The sequence below is a fragment of the Chionomys nivalis genome, chromosome 5 (genome assembly GCF_950005125.1).
Source record: "Chionomys nivalis chromosome 5, mChiNiv1.1, whole genome shotgun sequence".
Taxonomy (NCBI): Eukaryota; Metazoa; Chordata; class Mammalia; order Rodentia; family Cricetidae; genus Chionomys; species Chionomys nivalis.
The window spans coordinates 66,140,097-66,161,793 of record NC_080090.1 but is presented as its reverse complement, the minus strand read 5'-3'; the positions used below and the strand labels follow the sequence as shown (position 1 = coordinate 66,161,793).

At 47.9% G+C, this 21,697-nt stretch overlaps 1 protein-coding gene across 10 annotated transcripts in view; it reads right to left on the bottom strand.

Moving 5' to 3' along the window:
* Positions 1–21,697, bottom strand: part of Cacna1e (calcium voltage-gated channel subunit alpha1 E) — a 476,043-nt gene that overhangs the window by 370,663 nt on the left and 83,683 nt on the right. For all 10 annotated transcript variants that reach the window (XM_057770437.1, XM_057770436.1, XM_057770443.1 and 7 more), the window contains exon 2: positions 14,293–14,743. In XM_057770437.1, coding sequence (XP_057626420.1) covers positions 14,293–14,729 — 437 coding nt within the window. In that variant the 5' untranslated portion in view covers positions 14,730–14,743. The remainder of the gene's footprint in view (positions 1–14,292; positions 14,744–21,697) is intronic.

The window sequence follows — 21,697 nt, the reverse complement described above, 5'->3', positions numbered from 1 at the left end:
CACTTTATCTGGAGGCTACCAGTCTCTTCATGAATGGTGAGTGTCATCAGATTAGAGTGCACCTCAGTATTAAATTATTATTATTATTATTATTATTATTATTATTATTATTATTATTATTATTCTCTTCTTTGTCTCCTTTCTCTTTCCTCCTCCTCCTCCTCCTCCTCCTCCTCCTCCTCCTCCTCCTTCTTCTTCTCCTTCTATTTTTCCTTTTTCTTTTTTTTCAAGACAGGATTTCTCTTTGTAGCAATGACTGTACTGGAATTCACTTTGTAGACCAGGCTGGCCTCAAACTCTCTGAGATCCACCTGTTTCTGCCTCCCAAGTGCTGGGATTACAGGCTTGTGCTATTGCCACTCAGCCCTAAATGATTCTTAATTCTATGTAACTAATAAGAAAGCCAAGCTTCCCGTGGGAAACACAGATAGGACTGAAGAACAGACAATGATCCCATGTGTTCTTAACCAATAGCCCTCATTGCAGAGGAATGGGGGATGACTCCAATCTGCATTTCAAAGCCCAGATAGACAAAAAGGCCAAAACTATACAGCTTCTTAAAGAAACAATTCATGAGCCCCTGTCTATAAGCCTGGCACTGCCATGGTGCCAGAGTTAATGCTCTCACCCAGAAAGTCTGTGTGCAATGCAGAGGCTACCCTCCTATGGGAGAACCTGTGTTTACAAGACAGCTCTACACAACACAGCTTGGCAAGAGTAACTCACCTGCGGTTACCAGGACCCAAGAACAGCACACACTCCATCCAGCTCCACCCAGATAACAGCATTCCCACCCTGCCTCCACCCCAGTTTATCCTTCCACTCCAAGAAGGCACCCAGGGGTCCCTATAGACACTTCTGAATTCAGCAAATGCACCCTAGCCATCCAGAAGACACAGGACTGCCCCTCTGTGCCGGATGCCACAAGCTGAGCCCCAAGCATGCCCAAAGCATGGCCCTGGCTCGGGATAAAACTGAATCTGTTAGTGAGCTAATTAGTGGCCCTGAGAGGTTAGGAACACTGGCTGACAATTAATGGCTCCATCTCTCTGTTTCCTGCTGCTGTATTACTAATTCATTCAGCCTCTCCTATGGGAACAGAGATAACACGGACAGCGAAAGTTCACATTTCAATGTGAAGCTAGGATGTGGGGCGGGGGAGAAGCAGAAGTCCTGGAGGAGGGAGGAGGGGGACACAGTGTGGGGAAGGCCCTTCCACAGACAGCTCCTGGGAACTGAGCCTGCAGAAATGGAAGTGCGGACTGTGGCAGCACATGCCACCCATTTCCCTCAGCAACTCCCTCTGACAGGGTGCTTGAGCTCACAGCTCCTCATCCATGTTCAGGAGTACCGTACATACCGCCTGAAAGAGACACTAAGGACCGTTTTTCTAGAAACGACCCAGGAAAGATGCCCATCTCATACTAATATTATTTTTAAGTAAAAGAACAAAAGCAAATTGTAGACTCTTACGTGTGGCTTGATTTCACTTTCATGCCAGAGAGGAGGGGGTAAGGTGAGGGAAGAGGGGAGAAGGAACAAATATTTGGCAGCTCAGGTGTTAGAGATGGAGAGGAGCAAATGCAGTGGATGGTATCCTGGGAAGATGAGACCAGGGGCAATGGCACAAAGCTGGGCTTGGCCCCAGTGCACTGGGTTATATCAGCTGCACACACCCCTGCCCCTGCCCCATGTATCCTGCCCCTGTACTGAGCACAGTTCTGCCCGGCTCTAAACCCAGAACCTCCCCGCTGCTCTCTGTAAGTTTGGGGAGGGCAGGGGCTTCTGCTACTAGGGTCAGCGGATAATGAAACTGTGTCTTCAAGCACCCAGAAAATGTGATGAAGCTGGGCGGTGGCATGTGAGCATTGCTGCAAAGCATCTGCAAGCATGGGACACTGGGCAAGAGAGGAAGGAAGGGGGCAAGCCCCACAGTCCTGCATCCCTCCTCTACTTCAGGGCAAAAGAAAAGGTGTGGAGGGGGCCAGAAACAGAAAAGGGGAGGAAGAGAAAAGAGATCCAGGCCTGGGAGCAATCAGCAGAAGGGTTGTTCTGTGCTGAGAGGAGAGGAAAGAGCTCCCCTTCAGGGGGTCAACAAGTGGCTGCACTTCAGCTTCTCAGAGGATGCTGGGAGGTGGTGGTGTCAATGGTGCTGAAACTGTGGTTATCAACCCTGTTCGATGAGGGTTTGTTTTCAGCACCGTTTTCCACTCTGACGCCCATCACAGATTCCTGCAGCGCCATTCGCCTCCTCAGCACTGTTTCTTTTCTGTCCCAATGTGTCCTGTCCCATCTAAGAGAAGGTGTCCTCATCTTTGACTCAAGTGCAGCCAAGGTACCTAGGTGAGCTCTTCAAATGAGAATGGAAAGCGAGTGCAGGTTGCTGTGAAGGAGGATCCCTGGGATGAGATAGAAACCCCTGACCCTGCGCACCTGCTCTGTCAGGGGTTTTGGCCTTCTGACCTGTTTCCTGGCCTGTCATTTGATGACTCTCCTCTAGGCCCTTGCCAGACCTCTGCAACAGTACACAGCTTCCCAGACTATGACTGCAATGTACATAAATAACCACTAGAGGGCACCATAGAAGTAAAAAAACTCTAGGGAAAGTACAATCTATTGTACAGCTAGCAAGAGAGGCTTTAATCTTTCGCCACCTTTGCTCCCAAAAAGGTGACTGGGGATAGAATCTTCGCATATTCAAAGGCCAATTGATCTGAAGATATTCAGTTATATCCACACAGGCAGGGTGGAGATAAGAGAGAGATGTAGGAGAAGAATATACCAGGCACCAAAATAGACCGAATGAGGGAGGCAGGCAGGACTCTGAGCACGAGCTGTGAGTGCAGACTCCTTTCCCGTCCTTCTTTCAAGTCTGGGCAACAGATCTAGCACAGTGCTGGCTCCTGGCACAGTGCTCAGGGCAAGACAAAGACACCTGCTTACCCCTCCTACCCGCTACCCCACCCTCAGAAGCAGGGAGGGTAGGCATACAAACTGCTGTTTTGTGGTGAAATTTCTTTGTGTGTGCATTTTTAAGACAGGTCAGACTATGTAGGCCAGATTGGTCTCAAACCCAAGATCCTTCTGCCTCAGTTTCCGGAATGCTGAGACTGTACGTGTGAGCCACAGTTCCAGGATATTTGTGTTTCTAGCAAGGCAGAAGGCCTCCTTAGCGAGAAGGGTACAGGTGTGTGTGTGTGTGTGGTGGCAGGGGGGCTTTGTCCAAGGACAGATTCACCACTGTGATCAAAGCTGTGCTGCTGCGGGCATCATTCAGTTCATTCCCTCACTCTGCCATAGACGAAATTTTCTAGACTATGAAAGATAGGACGGTAGAAAAGTCAGGAAAAGATAAGTCACTGGAGAGCAGTCATACAGATGGGCTCTTGTTTTGAATCCTTCTAGAACAAGGAAAGAAATTGAAGGGTATGTGCTGAAGTTGCCCAAAGTGCCTGTGTGCCTGTGTCTCTATGTGTATGTGTGTGTTCATGTGTGAGCCATGTATATGCATGAATGTGGAGAGCAGAGATCATCAGATGTCTCCCTCGGTTGCTCTCTGTGTTTTTGTTTTTGTTTTTGAGATAAGGTCTCTCACTGAAGCCAAAGCTCATTCATTTGACAAAGTTGGCTGATCAGTGAGCCTTGGGACGTGCCTGTCTCTGCCTCCCCAGCACTGAGATCATAGGCACACAGGTGCTCAGCATTTATCCGAGGGCCAGGCAGGGATCTAACTCAGGTCCTCAAGCCTTCACCAGCCTTCTCGTGCCCTGAGGGCCCATTTGAAAAGCAAATCCCTAGGACTCACTCAAACTGTGTCAGTTCCTGGTGGGCCCTGGTTCCCTAGATTCTCTGTGGCTTCCTGTTCTGCTCAGAATCCTGAGAAAGCAGGACATATGCTCCAGGTCATATGAGCCAGGTCTGCCGGCTCTCAAATGTGTTGCTGTCTGGAGATGGCAGTGTGTGTTGAAGGCTTGCGGTTTCCATGTTCTGTTGGCATCTGCCTTGCTTTCGGCAGGCATGTTATACTACAACTCCAAGAGTCCAGAATGGCTAATATTTGAGCTGTGGGGGTTGGGCCTTGCTGACCTGCAAGCTCAGGAGCCTTCAGGGCCAATAGCCATCCAAACGATTGTACTTAGCCAAGGGCTAGCTGTAGGAATTGGTGTGTACCAGAGCGACCTTCAGACCTCATCTCCTCCTGAAGAACACAATTTGGAATGGAACTAAAATCTCAGATCATTCAACGAAAGCATCTTTACTCAACTAAATAAATTTTTCTCCTGCAATAATTTCCACAGATAGTACTATTCAAAGAACTAAGTCAAGCTGTGCCCTACTTTGCCAGCAGGTGGCAGCACGTGCCTCTTGATCTGTGTAGGAATGGTTGCTTTTCAAGAAGGCCAGGGGGAAAAAGGCTTAAAGGTCTTTAAAATTCAACCAGAATGCCCTCAGGCAGAGATATCTGTCTCCTACAGAATGCTGTACTATCGAGTACAGTGTAAATGTTTGTGAGAATGCTATTTGAATGTTTGATTGGCCTTCCTCCCCATCTGGCTGCCCGTCCTCATTGGCCCCCTCCCCATCAGTACCACAGGGCAGATGAGACAGAAGTGGAGCAGGAATTCGGGAGTGGCGCATCGCTCACTGGGCCCATGACACTGCCATGGAGGAATGGTCTATGTGAAGTAGTCACCCAGCCTTTCAGAATCCCCACTGTCCATCTTCCTTGTCTATGATGAGGTCTGGATGATGTTGACGCTGAATGCTGATATGTGTTCACAGCCTTCTTGTGCCAGAAACTGTGTATTTCCACACCCACTCACCCGTGTGTCGCTGAGATCCACTGGCATCTGCAGCAGATCCCAGCTAACTGAGCCAGTCTCTGCTTCAGAGCCCCTCAGATGCCCAAGGCAGATGATAACAGTGGGTCAAGGGCCCGGGCAGTGAGGGCACTGGGGGAACCAGGCACTGGGGGAACCAGGCACTGGGGGGAACTAGGCACTGGGGGAACCAGGCACTGGGGGGAACCAGGCACTGGGGGGAACTAGGCACTGGGGGAAAGGGCCAAGTGGCGGACACGTGGCAAATACTGTCTCCCTCTGTGGCTGTTCAGACACATGTCTGCACTCACTTGTAATCTAACAAAGGAGGAAAACGAGGCTCAGAAGGGCAAAAGCATCTGATCAAAGTCAAGGAAGGCACAGTCCATCAAGATTAAACAGGGGGAAGGAAGAGGAAGGTGCCATCCAACTTGTACTGTACCAGCCTGGCTTTGTGACCCATGAGCTCCGCAGGGCCATCCTGCTCCACAGGGCTATCCTGCTCCACAGGGCCATCCTGCTCCACAGGGCTATCCTGCTCCATAGGGCTATCCTGCTCCACAGTTAGAACCCCTGGGATCCTGAGCTTCCTGGACAGGTCCTGACAGCATTGCTGGGGCTGACAAAAGCCTGGCAAGTGCCTAGGTCATAATGTTCACCACACCAACGCATCACGGAGAATTCTTCCATGCACAAACACCAAATACGGGTGTTGTTCTTGACCCTGGAGTGCACAGAGACCAGGCAGTAACAACCTCTCCCCGTGGCTCTGACACTCTTATCAGAGGGGACAGGCAGCTGCAGAAGGCCACAGAACACCATGGCCAAGACTCTATTATAGACGGTATAATGGGGGCAACCTTTTTCAGGAGGCATCCAAGGTCTGAATGACAAGCATTGTGGACCCTGTGGATTGAAAGAAAGAACATTCTGGATGGGTAGATTCAGGGAAGAAACATAAACAGACTTAGTCTGGTCATGTACACAGGCCAGTTGCTAGGAATAGGGAGTGACAGGAGGCAAGGGGGGTGCTCAGGCACAGACCGAATGGGGCAGGGTGTGAAAGTCAGGACTAGGGGTACAGGATGTCCTCTGACATTATGGGAAGCTGTGTCTCCCTAACTGGATCTGTCTGCTGTGATAGACACATTCACTAGTTTTAGAGAAACCAAGGTCCAAAGAGAGAGGCCAGTTAGGAGGTATTGTGGCAGTGGCGGCGGTTTAGAAGTGGTTAGCAGCAGGGAGGGTGGAAAAAGCTTTGCCCTTGGGGTATGTCTGAGAGATGGTGTCAGTGGGGATGCCAGCTAGTCAGAAGTGGGGTAAAGAGAAGGAAAGAAGGGATAATGAGAACGTTTGGTTTAAACAACTGGAGTGAAACTGGATCCAAAGGGGATGTGGAGGCTTGCTCCCACCACGCCATAGCTTAAACACTGGACAAGGGCGCAGAGATACTGAGCGAATATTTTGCTACAAGAATCAAAGTTTGGAGCACTAAAGAAGTGACTTCTCTGCAAGCATGAGTACCTAAGTTCAAAGCCCCAGCAGTTATATAAAAGAGCTGGGCGTGGCTGTACACCATGCCTGTATTCCCAGCGCTGTGTAGGGGTAGAAGAGGAGAGACAGAAGGATCACTAGGGCTTCCTGGCCATCAGCCTAGTTCCAGACTTGGTGAGAAACCCTGTCTCAAGAGAGTAAGTTGGACAGGGATGGGTCAGGGACACACACACACACACACACCTGTATGCATATGCCACATATAACTAACACACAAACACACATGTCAAGTAAATATGTGGTCCTGGTTGATGTCACCCATGAAGACTTCAGGCTAAGAAGCCCTGATCAATCCTCGGACTTACGTACATTGCTCTATGTGGTCTAACAGAAGTGTTCCAAAGTTACAGCTGCCAGGTAAGTATTAAATCCCACCCGGGGTCCCAAACTGCCCAAGGTCCCACAGTCTACAAGCAACCTCACAATAACTCAAGTATGAACTGGATTCCTATCACCCACTCACCGCTAGACTAGTCACTGCAGGGGACACTAAGGCAGAGAGGAACAAGCAAGGATGGCGTAGCCTGTGGATGTGGTGTGAATCCCAACCCGGTCACACAGGGCAAGCCATTCGGCCTCTTGGAGCCTTCGTTTCCCAGTGTGTAAATCGGCATTGCCTTTTATTCTCACTTCACAGCCATTTATTCAACGTCTACCGTGTGCAGGGTACTGTGCGGAGAGATGGAGCACAGTGGAGAGCAGACAGACTTCTCTGCACACAGACTAGAGGGGGACGCAGACATGTAAACAGGCAATTACAATACAGTCTGATAAGCACTGTGATTATGGAAATGCCGCTTCCCTCTTCATAGAGTAAGGCACGCCAGCCTACGCAGACTTAAGAGGTACACATAATTTCCTTTCTTCCAAGCCTATATGTAATAATAGTCCCGTATAAAATGTTTCTGTACCGTATAATAGGACCTATTATTTCCAACAGTATAAATAATACAAGCAAGGCACCTAGCACATAGCCAGGGCTCAATCAATGGCAGAAGCCATTATTAAGACAGGCTTCTGGCCTGGCACTATCTCTCGCTCTCTCTCTAGTAGATCAGGAATCATAACAGCTAGTCTATAGGTTCATTGTGAAAATCAGATGAATAGTACACGTGCAAACGTTGTGTAAGCTGGAGGGAATTATATTAAAGAATTTCATTAGTAAAATTCTGCTCTTGCTCTACTAGGTTAAAACTGTAAGCCTTACTCTATATGGAGTCTTAACCTAAGCTCCTCCTAACCCCCACACCAAACTTGAAGAAAGCTCTTAGCAAGTTCTTTGGGAAATAACATTCTGTACGCAATAACCTGTTTGGTGGGAAAGCAGACGAAGCTGCTGTCGCTAGAACACGCCTAGAGTTCTTTCTGTGGGAAACAGCCTGGCACTCTGGGGATCCTCCTCCTCAGCAATCCTTCCCTCACCAGCAATTGGCACACCCCACTGTAGGCAACAACACAGGGGAAATCCCAGGTTGGTTTCTAGTCTGCTTCCTGCATCACCAGAGTCCTGACTTGGTGCCAAAGAGAGGGATTTGTAATGGTGTGTGTGTGTGTGTGTGCTGTGTCTGTCTGTGCATGTGTGTGTGTCTGCCTGCTTGTCTGTCTGTGTGTGTGTTTGTGTGTCTGTCTGTATTGTGTCTGTCTGTGCATGTGTGTATCTGTCTGCCTCTGTGTGTGTGTGTGTGTGTGTGTGTATGGTGCACTGTCAGATATGTGGGTGATGGACAAGGCCCCAGGAGGAGCAGAGCTGAGGGAGGGGCAGGAAACTGGCAGCAAATCCTGGATTTCCTGCAGCAAATCCCCACCTGAGAGAGAACCTGCAGGATGCTGTTTACAGAACAGAAGGCACAAGACATGGGGTTCTAGAAGCCCCGAAAAGGGCAAGGACGAAGACGTCTCACTTCCTCAACTGACTGTTCAGATTGAGTCAACAACCTACACAATCACACACAGCACAACGGGCCAGGAAATTCGGCTATCATGAGCCAACCACAGAGCAGACACTGTGCTCAAACCTGAAGATAAGACGGAGTCTGCTTCTACTCCAGTAGAAAATGTATATGTCTGTGCTGGGGAAGCAAGAACTAACATGACAAACAAGGCAACACAGAAGTCAGTGATGACGGAGGAGATGCTGTTTCACACAGGAAGAGTTAATGGTCCCTCTAGACGGGGGGGTGGTGGGGATGGGAGGATGAAGGTAGATGGAGAAAGAGCATCGTCAGTAAAAAGGCCCCACTAAGGCTAAGGTGAGAGTGATCTGGGCATCTTCGAGGAATAACGAGGTTAGGAAGTAACTAAAGCAGAGGTCAGGGAGGACCCTGGGAAAGGGGGTCAGAACCATCTCTGTGGAGGACAGGGAGCAGGGGCAACAGGCAGGAAAGAGAGATTATACAGGCCCCCACAGATCATATGAAGGGCTATTGTGTGTGTGCAGACAGGAAGCCACCATAGGGTTCTGAGCTGAGGGCTACCTTGACATTTGGTTAAAGAGCATGCATGTCTTCCCAACTCCTTTTAAATTCTAAGTCGACAGAGTAGGTGGTGTCAGCTACCAAGGAGGAAAAAGACTCTAGCAAGTAGGGATGGAAATGGGGAGGCTGCTGGAGGGGTGATCAAACTAATCCCCTCGGACAAAGGACCTAAGTACTCTGTGCCCTTGCCGGAAGAGCAGAAAGAATAATTCCTATGGTTTTGCTTTTCTGTGCCCCACCCCTGAAGGCTCTCATGTTGAAGGCTTGGTCCCCAGTGGAGCAGAGTCAAAGATAAGCCTTTAGGTGGACACTGGATCTTGACGGCTCTGACCTCAAGGGTGGGTTCATCTAGCCACAGAATCACACTTCATTGTTTGTGTCGCACACATGAGCTTTTCCTCATCTTGACTACTGTGGAGTGATCAGCTCCCTCCCCCAGGAGCCTGCACCAGGATGCATAGAGCTGCCACAGACGGAGGAGCAACTGGACCAAGAGATCCTGGACCAAAACTACTAAAAATAAATTTTTCATGCTATAAGTTCATTTCTCTTTAGGATTTTGGCAAAATGTCACAAAACTGACAAAATAACAAGGACAGTTTTGTTCGGGTGACACGGGGTGAATGAATTCACATTTGGAAGATTCTAGAACAGTACAAGTAAGTCTCCTAGTAAAGACCATGGCTGGTGCTCTCTCTCTCTCTCTCTCTCTCTCTCTCTCTCTCTCTCTCTCTCTCTCTCTCTCTCTCTCTCTCTCTCTCCAACAGTTCTATTGTTCCACTGACAAGCTGTAGCCATGACAAATTTTATACTAAATTGCCAAAAATGGAGGTTATACATAATCATGGTCCTTGAACAGAAATAAACGGTGACTTAGATCAAGGAGCTGGTAGCAGAACAGATGAAAAAAAAAGGTGAGTCTCTACATTTTTCAAGGAGAGCAAATAGGGGACTGGCAAGAGCTGGGTGTTGGTGTAAAAAGTAGGAATGACTTCATCATTCCTGGCCACAGTACCCACAGGTCATAGGTACCGTTTACTGAAAAAGGAAGGCCTCAGGAACGGTTGACCTGAGAGAAAAGCATTGTTTAGGTAGGTGTTGGATGTGTTAAATCTATGTTGCTTAAAGACAAACAGGCAAAGGTGTTAAGAAGTGAGTAGAGTGTTTCTAAAATTCAGGGGAAATGTCTTGGCGATACAAAGGTGTGAATTACCAGCTTGTGGTGGGAGCTCAGGGTCTGGGGTTGGGTGAGCATTAGGAAATACACATGGGTGGGAAGGGAACAGGTACTCAAAATGTTCAGGGATGGAGAAGGAGAAAAGAAGACTAGTAAGAGAGATCAGGCAACAGCGAGGAAGGGGGAGTCACTGTGGTCTCATGATAGCCATGGAAGAAACAGTAAGAGGCAGAAGCAGTAGCCAAGCAGTATCGTCACTGCCCCCGCTACCCAAAAATAACTGGACATAGAAGGCCATCCATTGCATTGTCAATGGGGAGACTATAGTAACCCAAAGTAAGAATGAAGGTCTTGTTGAATTTAAATGAGTTCAGAGGGGAATTGTAAGTACAAGCATGAGAAACAGAGGAAGCAGACAGGAGGGCTCAACTTTCTCTCCCAGGCATGAGACTCCCCGGAGGATCTTGAGGAGCAGTCAGCCCACAGTAGCAGAAGGGAAAAAGCTGGTTCAGGGGCAAATGCAGATCTGGCCATGTGGGAGGGAAAGATGGCACGTGCTCTTCTGATTGAAGTAGGAATGCACTTCTTATATCAGCTTAAGTGGACTGAAGGAAATATTGGGGTTCAAGAATGAGATCCTCTCCACAGGAGTTTAGGAATGAGTGTGCAAGTACAATGGTAGAGAGACTTCAGAGCGAGTCCAAAGACTGACTTGAGGTGGCAGTTGTGTTTATGACCACAGTCAGCATGGCTGTGAGAGTCTTTTCTAGAAATGTTCAGAAGTCCGAGTGCACATGGATGTGGTCAGTAGGATAAAGGCGCAGTTGGAGATCTGCAAGACCAGCATGGGGAAGCAACAGAGGGGGTCAAGAAGGAGGAGGCCGAACACTAGGAAGTGATAAAGATGATGGTGAAGCCTGAGACAGACTCGACAGCAGCTTGGAAGGCGGCGAGCATTCTTTACCTAGGCTAATGACTGGTTCTCTCTTAGAAACTGGGAGAATGAATGGAAAGGGTAGGATAAGATCTCAAGTAAAAGCTTATCATTTTCCTCTGGGAAATATTTTATTCCTACAATAAGATTTAATTTTATAGGATGGGGGAAGTAAACACAAGATTAAAGATAAAGGTAGCAAAAAAAAAAAGTATTAGCACCATTGTTTGGCTGCGGATGCAGTGAGACTAAAGAATCTAAGGAACTGAATATGGAAGGGAGTTTACTGGACAGAAAGGAGGTGGTGACCAGAGGCAAGGACTCTTGAAAGAGAGGCAGAGGAGCTGCGAATTATACAAAGATGCAAAACTGTGAAAGCAGGGTGCGTGAGGCAAAGTCACTGGGAATAAGGAGCAAAGGAACCAAGAGCCCGGGGCACAGGAACAGACACATGCAAGAACACAAGAATCACTGCATGGGAAGTGTGTGAAGAAGGAGGTACTGGAGAAAGAGGCAGCAATGGAATTAAAATCTTCGTGGAGCGAAAGGACTGACTGGCACCCTGTAGACGGCTATAATCTGGAGGAGCAGGTAGGATTCTGTAACGACACGTGTGTGGTGAATACCAGTAATCCCCACGCTCAGGAGGCAAGGCAGAAAGATGGAGAACTCGAGGCCAGCCAGGGCTATGTAACAAGACTCTGAAAGAAAGAACTAGAGGGAAGAGAGGGGGTGGGAGGGGAAAGAAAGCAGAAGGAAGAAAGGTTAGAGGACTTTTCTGATGTTAAAATACAAGTTCTAGACCAGTGGCTCTGGACTTGTGGGTTGCAACTTCCTTGGGGTCACATATCAGCCATCCTGCATATCTGATATTTACATTGAGATTTATAACAGTGGCAAAATTAGCAATGAAGATAATGTTATGGTTGAGGGTTGCAGCATTGGGAAGGTTGAGAAACACTGCTCTAGACAGTGCAATATTTAGGTTTGGAGAGTTTGAGAGGGGTCAGAAGCACCCTGAGGCCATAAAAGAGAGAATGTATGGGGGCAGAGTGTGGAATCACAGTGGTATTAAACACCGAGGTCTCCAAGCAGATGACAGTGCTGAGTGCTGAGGGGACACGGGTGGATGACATCACTGACTCCATCACTTCCATTTTTTCACTAATTAACCAACTCTAATCAGATTTCTTCCACCACCCTTCTGAAATTGGTCCTTTTAAGATTATGTTCCAAAACCAATGGCTCTTCCTCTATCCTCACCTTCTTGAACCCCCGCACACTTCCGTCCTCACCTTCTGGGACCCACGCACACCTCCGTCCTCATCTTCTTGGACCCCCACACACCCCAATCCTCACCTTCTTGAACCCCCGCACACCTCCATTCTCACCTTCTTGGACCCCCAGCACATCCTGTAAAAACACCGCCTTCCTTCTGAAAGCAGTTTGTTCTCACTGCTTCAGCTCTTTCCTCCTCAGTCAGCCCACCCTTTGTGGGCTCCTCCTCCAGGGCTTTGTTCCTAAAGACTGGCATCCCCAGTCACAGGGCCACTTATGTGGCTTCCCTGTTTCACCTCCCTGTGCACCTGCTTAGCTGGAAGCAGTTCCCACTTCCACACAAGGTTGGTGTCTGGGACTAGATCCTGATAACCCCCCATTAGCAAGGGTGACCTTGGTGAAATACATCCAAGTCTTTACACATTGCTAGTTCACAGTGGAGCTAATTTTACATCGAGTATTGTAGGAATTCTCACATTAGGACACAAGATAGGCCTTGGGTGACATGAACAACGTTTTTGTTCCGTAGACTTCCTTGAGGTTTTTCAGAGTCATTTTATAAAGGTATGACAGAGACACAGAATGAAATACTTCTCCTATGTAGGGGTCCTTGATTGAGATATGGTCCTGCTATGTAGCCCTGGCTGATCTTTTTGTACAGCCAGGCTCACCTAGAACTTGAAACACCTTCTGCTTCAGCTTCCATGATATAGCATGATCTTCATGAATATGTACTAACTGTCTTAGCTACCTGATTCTTCCTTTTTAGTTTCCAAACTGAGTTTCCAAGACTTTCTAAGGTCACCTTGAGCCCTCAGTCCCTTAGCCCTCACACTGGTTGGCTGGCTAAGACATAGCCCATTGAGATAAGAAACACTATGGGAATGAAAAGCACCATGCCTTCTGGGTAAAAACCAGGAATTCTAGAGCCAGCATGGCAGGATGCAAATCCCTTATCAAGACTGAACTGCAATAACAATATAGTTATTAGCAAGAGGCCTGAGAAAGTCATGTCCCTGGGATTATTAGTTAAATATGGATATAACTGCACCTACCTCAGAGTCTCAGTGAGGAGTGCCGTGTGTTTCCTGTACCTAAAGACTTACAGGTTTTAAAGACTAACAGAACTTGAAAGATGAATAATGCCATTCATTACACTGTGGCCACACTCAGCTCCTGCATCTCAGGAACTCATCACATATCAGGGCTAATGAATGGATGAACAAACTAATAAATAATCATATCCACATAAAATAGACAGGGTATCCAGTCTACCCATGCACATACCCAAACTCATAGCTCACACCAGCCATCTAACCTATGAAAGTCAAGCAAGTAAATTCCAATACGGATGCTGCCCTTGAAAACAAACATTTCTAGTCGCTTGACATTTAATACTTCTACCATCACAGGCAGGAAGAAAGACGTAAAATCACAGGACACGCGAACGTGCACAATAAACTGATTTAAAGAGCAAAACTAAGTCCTTACACGGGGCTATAAAATTGAGACGGTCGAAAATTATATGGAATACTGTCTTTCTTTAAGTCATGACTCCTGGAAATAGTAAAACACAAAACAAGCTAAATTCTCAAGCAGCATGCCTGCAAGTCAGCCTACATCAGAGCAGAAACCCTCTGTCCTACACAGAGAGAAGGTGAGGGGAAGCCACAGGTGAATTCTCTTCCCTGCCCTCTGAGGATAGAGGCAGAAAGGGCAGGCCCTTCAGTTCATGAAGGGAGCATGGCACAGGCAGTTCAAGATGCCATCCATCCTCCATGATTTACAGAGTTAGAGCCAGTTTCTTCTTCCTAGGAGCTTAAAACAAGTTTCTTGGGCAGAAGAAGGCCAAGTTTGATTGACCTCTATTTGACAGACCCAATGACATTCAGAGTAGCCTACAAGATCACTGGCTGGCTGACAACAGGGACCTCACTGGGAGGGACCTACTTCTGGGTTAATGGATGCAGAGATGAATGCCTAGGCCCTGCCGGCCGGTCTTCCCCAACCACTGGTCCACCCAGTCCCCAGGGCCCACCCACTTGCCATACTCACTCCCACTCCTTTCTTCGGGCTTGCGGGGTGCTCTGCATCTTGTGTGCCTCGTGGGCCTTGATGATGTCCCGCTGCTCGATGAGGCCCCCACGCCTCCGCTTCATGACCTCCGGGCTCACAGGGAGGAAGGTGCTGGAGCCTGCATCCAGCGTGGAGCTGCCCTCCCAGCCCGGGCCCTCGCCCTCCTGCACTGGGAAGAAGTTGTCGAAGCCGGCCATCGCAGAGCGCGGGGAGGCAGGCAGCATGCCCACCTCGTCGGAGGCATCGGCCTCGAGCAGGGCACACTGCTGTGGCCGCCATGCCTCCTCCTCGGGCAGGGCCAGGACGTGGCGACGCCGGCCAGCAGCCCCAGGCTCAGGGCTCCCTCCCGTAGCCGGGCACAGGGCAGGCTCGGGCAGCCTTCGGCCTGGGCTCACTCCACGCATCTCGGGCACCATCACAGAACATTGCTCTGCCAGGGAAAGGGTGGGCAGAGACAAAGGATGGGGATGAGGAAGGGGGAAGGATCATGGGCACAGGAAAATAGAGAAGAGAGAGATTAATGACACCACCCTCCAAGGCTAGGGGCTGCTTCCCAGGCCTGGCCAATAAACTGGCACATAAGCGGAACTTGGTAAAAGATGCTAAGATCAGTAGTATCGACTGTAGACTAGTCTGGGTACCAGGCTCACTGGGTAGCAGAATTTAAGCAAAACAGGCTTCATTCTTACCATGAGACTCAAATCTAGTGCAGAAGACAAATGTTCCATGATTACAATGCAGTCATCCCACCCCCCCACCCCCCCACTCACCACTGGACTCACCTCCCTATAAACTCACTGTAAGGAGGAAGTACTGGGAGCCAAATAACACTTGAAACCTAAGTCGCTGCACACCACTGTCTAGCAACACAGTGTACAGTACAGAGCAATGTTTCCCCCTATTTGGGGGCTGGGATCTGTGGCTCACTGCCACTGCCCAGAACTGTAAGAAGAATCTCAGGTAGACAGCAAAGTGGTTGGATTCAAAGAACTTTCCTCACCGGTATTCCCAGCTCCTCTGCGGTTCTGGCCTCCTGCGGCTGCATGCTTCCCCAGACCAGCCACAAAGTGGGTATGTCCTGTGTCTTGTGGGCATGTCCTTTTTTGGTGCATGTATCCACCTCAAGACCCAGGGAGCAGGTATGGATCCAGATGCTCCAATGACTCCCCAAAGCCGAATTCTCGTTTTCCACATCAGGAAGAATAGTGCCAGATTCACTTCGGATGGAGTGCTTATCATATGCCAAGCCCAGTGCCGGGTACCATGAATCCCAACACGGGCTTGGTATGGTCCCCATCCTACCCATGAGGACACAGGAGAAACACTGGTTGTTGCCACACAGTCTGACGTAGGCCTGGTGTCTGCTGGTGCACCAAGGGGGACTACCTTCTGTATCTGGGGTGCTGTGAAGAGGGCAGGACCCTGAAGGTAGGTATGGATGGGTGCCTATAGGCTTACCCCAGGGAAAGGAGCTGTGGACAGGAAAGTTCATAGGTAAATGATGACATTATGCACACAGGAGGATTCAAGGAACCCAAGGGATGTGGGAAATATATCTTTCCTAAGTCTGAGGTCCTGATAGTCCTTCAGGCCTGAGATGACTATCTACCAGCTTTCTACTTCAAGATATTGCTGTCTACCTTTCAGCCAAGAGCCCAATTCCTGAACTTTCACCATCTTTCCCCAAGCGTATGCCCAACCATACCCTAGCAACCACAGTGTTGTATATACATACCCCTTTGATGCTAAGAACTGACATACACTGTGTGCTCAGAGAAACCTAGGCATCCAGACCACTCAGCTAGTGCTAAATGAGGCACCATTACACACTGGGACCCGGGGGAAGCATCCTTTCAGAATGCTACACACACCTGCCCTCAAACTGTCTTTTGCCTTCCCCAACAGCAACTGAAAATCAGACAATAAACCAGAAAAGTAAATAATGTGAATGGTTATGAATGTTAATGTTCAACCGTGTTATTTCAGAGAACAATAAGGTCCTAGAGGTAGAGAGACCCACCAGGGTCATACCCACCCAGGATCCCACTGCCCATATGCCAGAACTGAGAATAGACTCAGTTTCAACACTGAGCTCCCATTTTGGTTTTTACCATATTGACCATAATGCTTGTGCTCCATGAAGCAGAATCCAAAAGTGCCACACCCATCACCTCATCACTACATAACATAGTAATCACAGGAAAAGTCCAGTTGACAGGTCGACCTTGATGCATATAAGAGAAAATCTGATGTGAGCAAAACATAGAGCTGCACCTCCCAAAAGAACAAGCTCTGAGGCAGCTCCTTTGCTTGCCTCCCTTCCTTCTCTATCATCTGGACTCATCTTTCCAGACATGATGCCCAAGCCTTCCGGGAGCTGAGTTGAGCACTGGTCAGCAATACACATCTGGTCACCAGGGTTGAGTGAAGTCAGTGGGGTGGGGGGAAGGGTCCAGGCTGAGCTTAATGAGGAGGAGAAATGAAGGAGAAAATGCTTTTCAAATCCTGCCACCAGTTGGGTGGGTCCCTAAAAAGAATGACTCATGTTCCTCACGTTGTCGTTCTGTCTCAACTCCATTTGATGGGTTTTAAATTTATCCTTCATTCCTACAATGTTTAAATGTCTCTCCCCCACCGTGCACATGCCTGTGCCCCTCCCCTGACAGCTCCCACTCCCTCGCCAGGCTTTAGCACCTCCAGCAACTCCAAGTATTCTTGGACTCTGGTCTGCAGTCTCCTCCCCCTCTCTGAGCCCATTGTAGCCGAGGCTCCCAGGCCACTAGCTCTCCCAGGGCAACCAGAGGCCAGCTGGCTCTGCGTGTCTGTCTCCCAGCCTGTCCCCATCCTTCCTGGATTTCCCCTTTCCAGACACTTTGCCAATCTGAATCACATCTTTGCCAGAGTTACAACAGTAATAATATGCACGATAGAGCTCTGGCTTCAACAAAATCAATTTACAAATATCAAAACAAGAAATTATCTCATCTTTCCCTTAAGAATTCCTGTTAAGCAACCCTTCTATTATTGATATAAATATGCCTGAAGGGAATCTGCCATCCCCACCGCTGCCAAGGTGGCCAGTGCCCTGTTCTTGCTATTGTCACGCTCAGAGGATATCTTTCCTATCTAACAATTCGTAAGAGACAACCCTATGTCTTCTAGGGAAGGGCATTTGACTCTAACCTATTCTTAGCCCCCCACCCCCCACTCCCAAATGCTGTCTTTCCTTGAGTTTCTCAAGATGAAGAATTCTATCTTGTTTATCTGTTTATATCCCCACCTAGTACTGAGTCCAAGACAGAATAACCGCTCAGATGGCCATTGCAGCTGTTTCCCCAATATTCTCGTTGCCCCTGACCCACAAGAACACAGTAGGAAGCACCTTTTGGCTTCTGTTGGTCGAGTGGGCCTGTGAAATGCAGTGAATTGTGAATAGAAGTCATGACAGTTTTAATGAGAAATTACCCTCACAGTCTCAGGTATTTGAATATTTGGTCACAAATTGATGGCTCTCTTTGGGAGGTTTAGAGGTGTGACTTTGTAGGAAGCACATCACTGGAGGTGGGCTTTGAGAGTTTAAAAGACATCTGTCATTTCAAAGCTGTCCTCTCTGTTTAGTGTTTGCGGTTCGAGACAGAAACCCTTACCCGGCAGTGGTGGCGCACACCTTTTAATCCCAACACTCGGGATGCACAGGCAGGCAGATCCCCAAGGCCAGCCTAGTCTACAGAGCAAGTTCCAGGACAGCCAGAACTACACAAGAAACCACATCTTGAAAAGCAAACAAACAAAAAAGATGTAAACTCTTTTTTCTTTTTTAAAAAAATAGATTTTTTTTCAGATAATATATTCTGATCATAGTTTCTCCTCCCCTACTCCTCCAAATTCCTTCCCATATCACCTCCCATACAGAGTCACAGACAGGCATCTAAGGAATAATAATGCAGTAGATAAAACAAAGACATACAAACTGGAATAGGACCAAACAAGACAGAGAGCCAAAGGAAAAAGAACAAGAAATACATATAGACAGACACACACACATTTGCACACACAAATAAAAACATAAAACCTAAAGCTATAATATGTATACAAGGGACCTGTAAGGTAAGGTAAGGTAAGTGGAGGGAGGGCGGGAGGAAGGGAAGGAGGGAGGAAAGAAGGAAGGAAAGAAGTCCCTCTTTAACATTATAAGACAAAGAACCTCCAGCAACACTGTTGAGTTTGTTTTCTGCTGGCCATCTACTATTTGACACAGGGCCAATCCAAGAGTACTTTGTTTTCCTACTGAGACTCCTCTTGCCTTCCAGCCCCAGCTGCTATCAACTCTGCCGTGATGGATTCTCATCCTCTGGAACCGCGAGTCCAAACAAGCTATTTTACGCCTTGTCATAGCCATGGTGTTCTATCACAGCAACAGAAAAGAGACTGTCATGAAAGTGACCTGTATCACTTCACAACGAGGCAGTTAAACGTCAGTGTAGACTTTCTAAATCAGGCATTGACAAAGCATTTGAGACTTTGCAGGTCTCACAATCTCTGGTGCAACTACTCAAACTCTGCTGTTAGAGCACAAAAAGCAGCCTAGCAACATGTAAAAAAATAAATGGTCAAGACTGTGTTCTAATAAAGCTTTATTTGGGGGCTAAAGAGATGGTTCGATTGGTAAAGTGTCTGTGGGACCAGAAAGAAAACCTGACTTTGGATCCCCAGCACCTTGATACAAACCCAAGCACAGTGTACGTACCTATAATCATAATACTGGAGAAGCAGAGATGGGAGAAGGCATGGAGCCTGCTGGCCAGCCAGTGTAGACAAACTAGTGATCTCTGAATTCAGTGGGTGACCCTATCTCAAAACACAGGGCAGAGGGCAGTGGAGGAATGGCTCAGCAATTAAGAATGCTTGCTTCACCGGACTGAAATCTCAAGGTCCAAATCAGGAGCAGGAGAGAGAGCATGAGCAAGAAACTCAGGACCGCGAGGGGTGCACCCACACACTGAGACAATGGGGATGTTCTATCGGGAACTCAACAAGGCCAGCTGGCCTGGGTCTGAAAAAGCATGGGATAAAACCGGACTCGCTGAACATAGCCAACAATGAGGACTACTGAGAACTCAAGAACAATGGCAATGGGTTTTTGATCCTACTGCACGTACTGGCTTTGTGGGAGCCTAGGCAGTTTGGGTGCTCACCTTACTAGACCTGGATGGAGGTGGGAGGTCCTTGGACTTCCCACAGGGCAGGGAACCCTGACTGCTCTTCGGGCTGATGAGGGAGGGGGACTTGGTTGGGGGAGGGGGAGGGAAATGGGAGGCGGTGGCGGAGAGGAGGCAGAAATCTTTAATAAATAAATAATAAAAAAAGAAAAATCCATAAATAAATAAATAAATAAATAAATAAATAAATAAATAAATAAATAGAATGCTTGCTTCTCTTGTAGAGAGCCAGAGTTCAGTTCCCAGAACCTGAGTCCAGAAGCTCACAACTACCCATAATTCCAGTTCCAGGAGCTCTGATGCCTTTTTATGCCCCCTTTCTCTGTGGGAAAACACACATGTGGCAAACTTACATATGGCTAAAAATAAATAAAAAAAAACTAAAACAAAAGGGCACAAACCACACACACACACTGTATACATAAAGTTTTTATGTATTGACCGTTCCACTGTATCTTTTGGGCTCTACCACTGTCATTCAATCTGAGCCCATAAGTGGGATAAATGGAGACCCAGAACAGAATCCACCGTGGGCAGAGCGTGTGAGAAGCTAATCTGCCATATGTGGTCCTAACCCCAGCACCCTAATAGGAAGAGGAACGACTGCTGCTCTGAGATACTGGCCTGACCTCTTCTGCTCATTTAAGTCTCCTTTCTTCTTATTCTTTCCTGCTCGATTTGGCTAGCTAGCAATATCTATCTATCTATCTATCTATCTATCTATCTATCTATCTATCTACTTGTAGCTGTGAGGAAAGTGGTTAGTGCAACCCAGAAGCTCCGGAAAGTCTCTTCTGCTAATAAGGACACGCTGTGGTAGCAGGATAGGGAGTATTCTCCTTCCTACCCCATTCCCTACTAAGCATCCTGCACCACAAAGATATTAGGCCAATGACTACAGCCTTGCTTGGCTTGATATCCATCCAGAAAAAAAGTCAAAATCTTCATCTATAAAATGATAATAGTATCTCCTTTGTACCATTTCCCTTCCGTATCTACTCTAGAGGCTTTAGTCCTGATGCATCTGTGATGGCCCTAGAAGTAATAACAGCAGTAACATGCATTCCCTTGACTGATTGGTGCCTCTCAGGCAGGTGGGCCCACCATGTTGAAGATATTCATCCATCTCCCCTTAGGCTCATGGCTATCCCAGTCCCATCCACTGCCACTCACTTTCTAACTCCTCCAGAGTATGTTTGTCCTTCAACTATGTGAGAAGTGGATATGCTAGGAAGTCGAGAAATTGCATTCTTCAGAAAATTTTCTTCGTACCCTAAAAGTCTTGAGTTCTGTAATGAGGAAGACATTTCCACTGTATACTGAGCCAAGTACCACTCCTGGGAGACAGTGGGCAGAAATCAGACTTGCTCACTACAGGATAAGCAGTAAGCTCAAAGGTATCCACAAGATGGCTCTAAACTATCCTGACTCTATACCCTCCATCTCTTCTGGGCAGGAAGAGGACAAAGGGGTCTCAGTTCTCAACTATTAGAAATTAGGACTCACAGGTGTGCTCCTCGGCCTGCCTGAGTCTCTGTGGAGGACTGGGAGGAGTTTGCTATGACACCGTAAGACAACCAACTCAGAGTCATTCTAAAATGTTACTCCTGAGAGGGCAGCTGACACAGCTGATCGCTTCCTGCTCTGCAGGGAGGGAGGGAGGGAGGGAGGGAGGGAGGGAGGGAGGGAGGAAGGAAGGAAGGAAGGAAGGAAGGAAGGAAGGAAGGAAGGAAGGAGAGAATGATTCAGCCACCTGACCAGAGATGAGACTTTTCTAAAGTATAAACAATATTTCATCTTAGGATTTTTCTTATCTGAGCCAGCTTGCTGCCTGACCACAAAAGGAGGAGTGCAATGTTAGCATTATTTTTGCTTGCCATACCTAAGACCATGGTTCTTAGCCATCTGTGTCACTGGCTTAAAGTGCAGGCACCTCAGACCTTCTCCAGGAATGCTCATGCAGTGTCTCTTGGGTGGACTCAGGAAGCTGCATTTTCTTTTCTTTTCTTTTTGTTTCTTTTTAAAGTGTGTATGTGCATGCGTGCGTGCGTGCGTGTGTGTGTGTGTGTGTGTTATGAGTGTGTGTGTTTGGGGGAACAAATGCCATAGCACATGTGGACATCAGAAGACAAACTTGCTTGTCCATGTCTTCCCCCTTGTTCGAG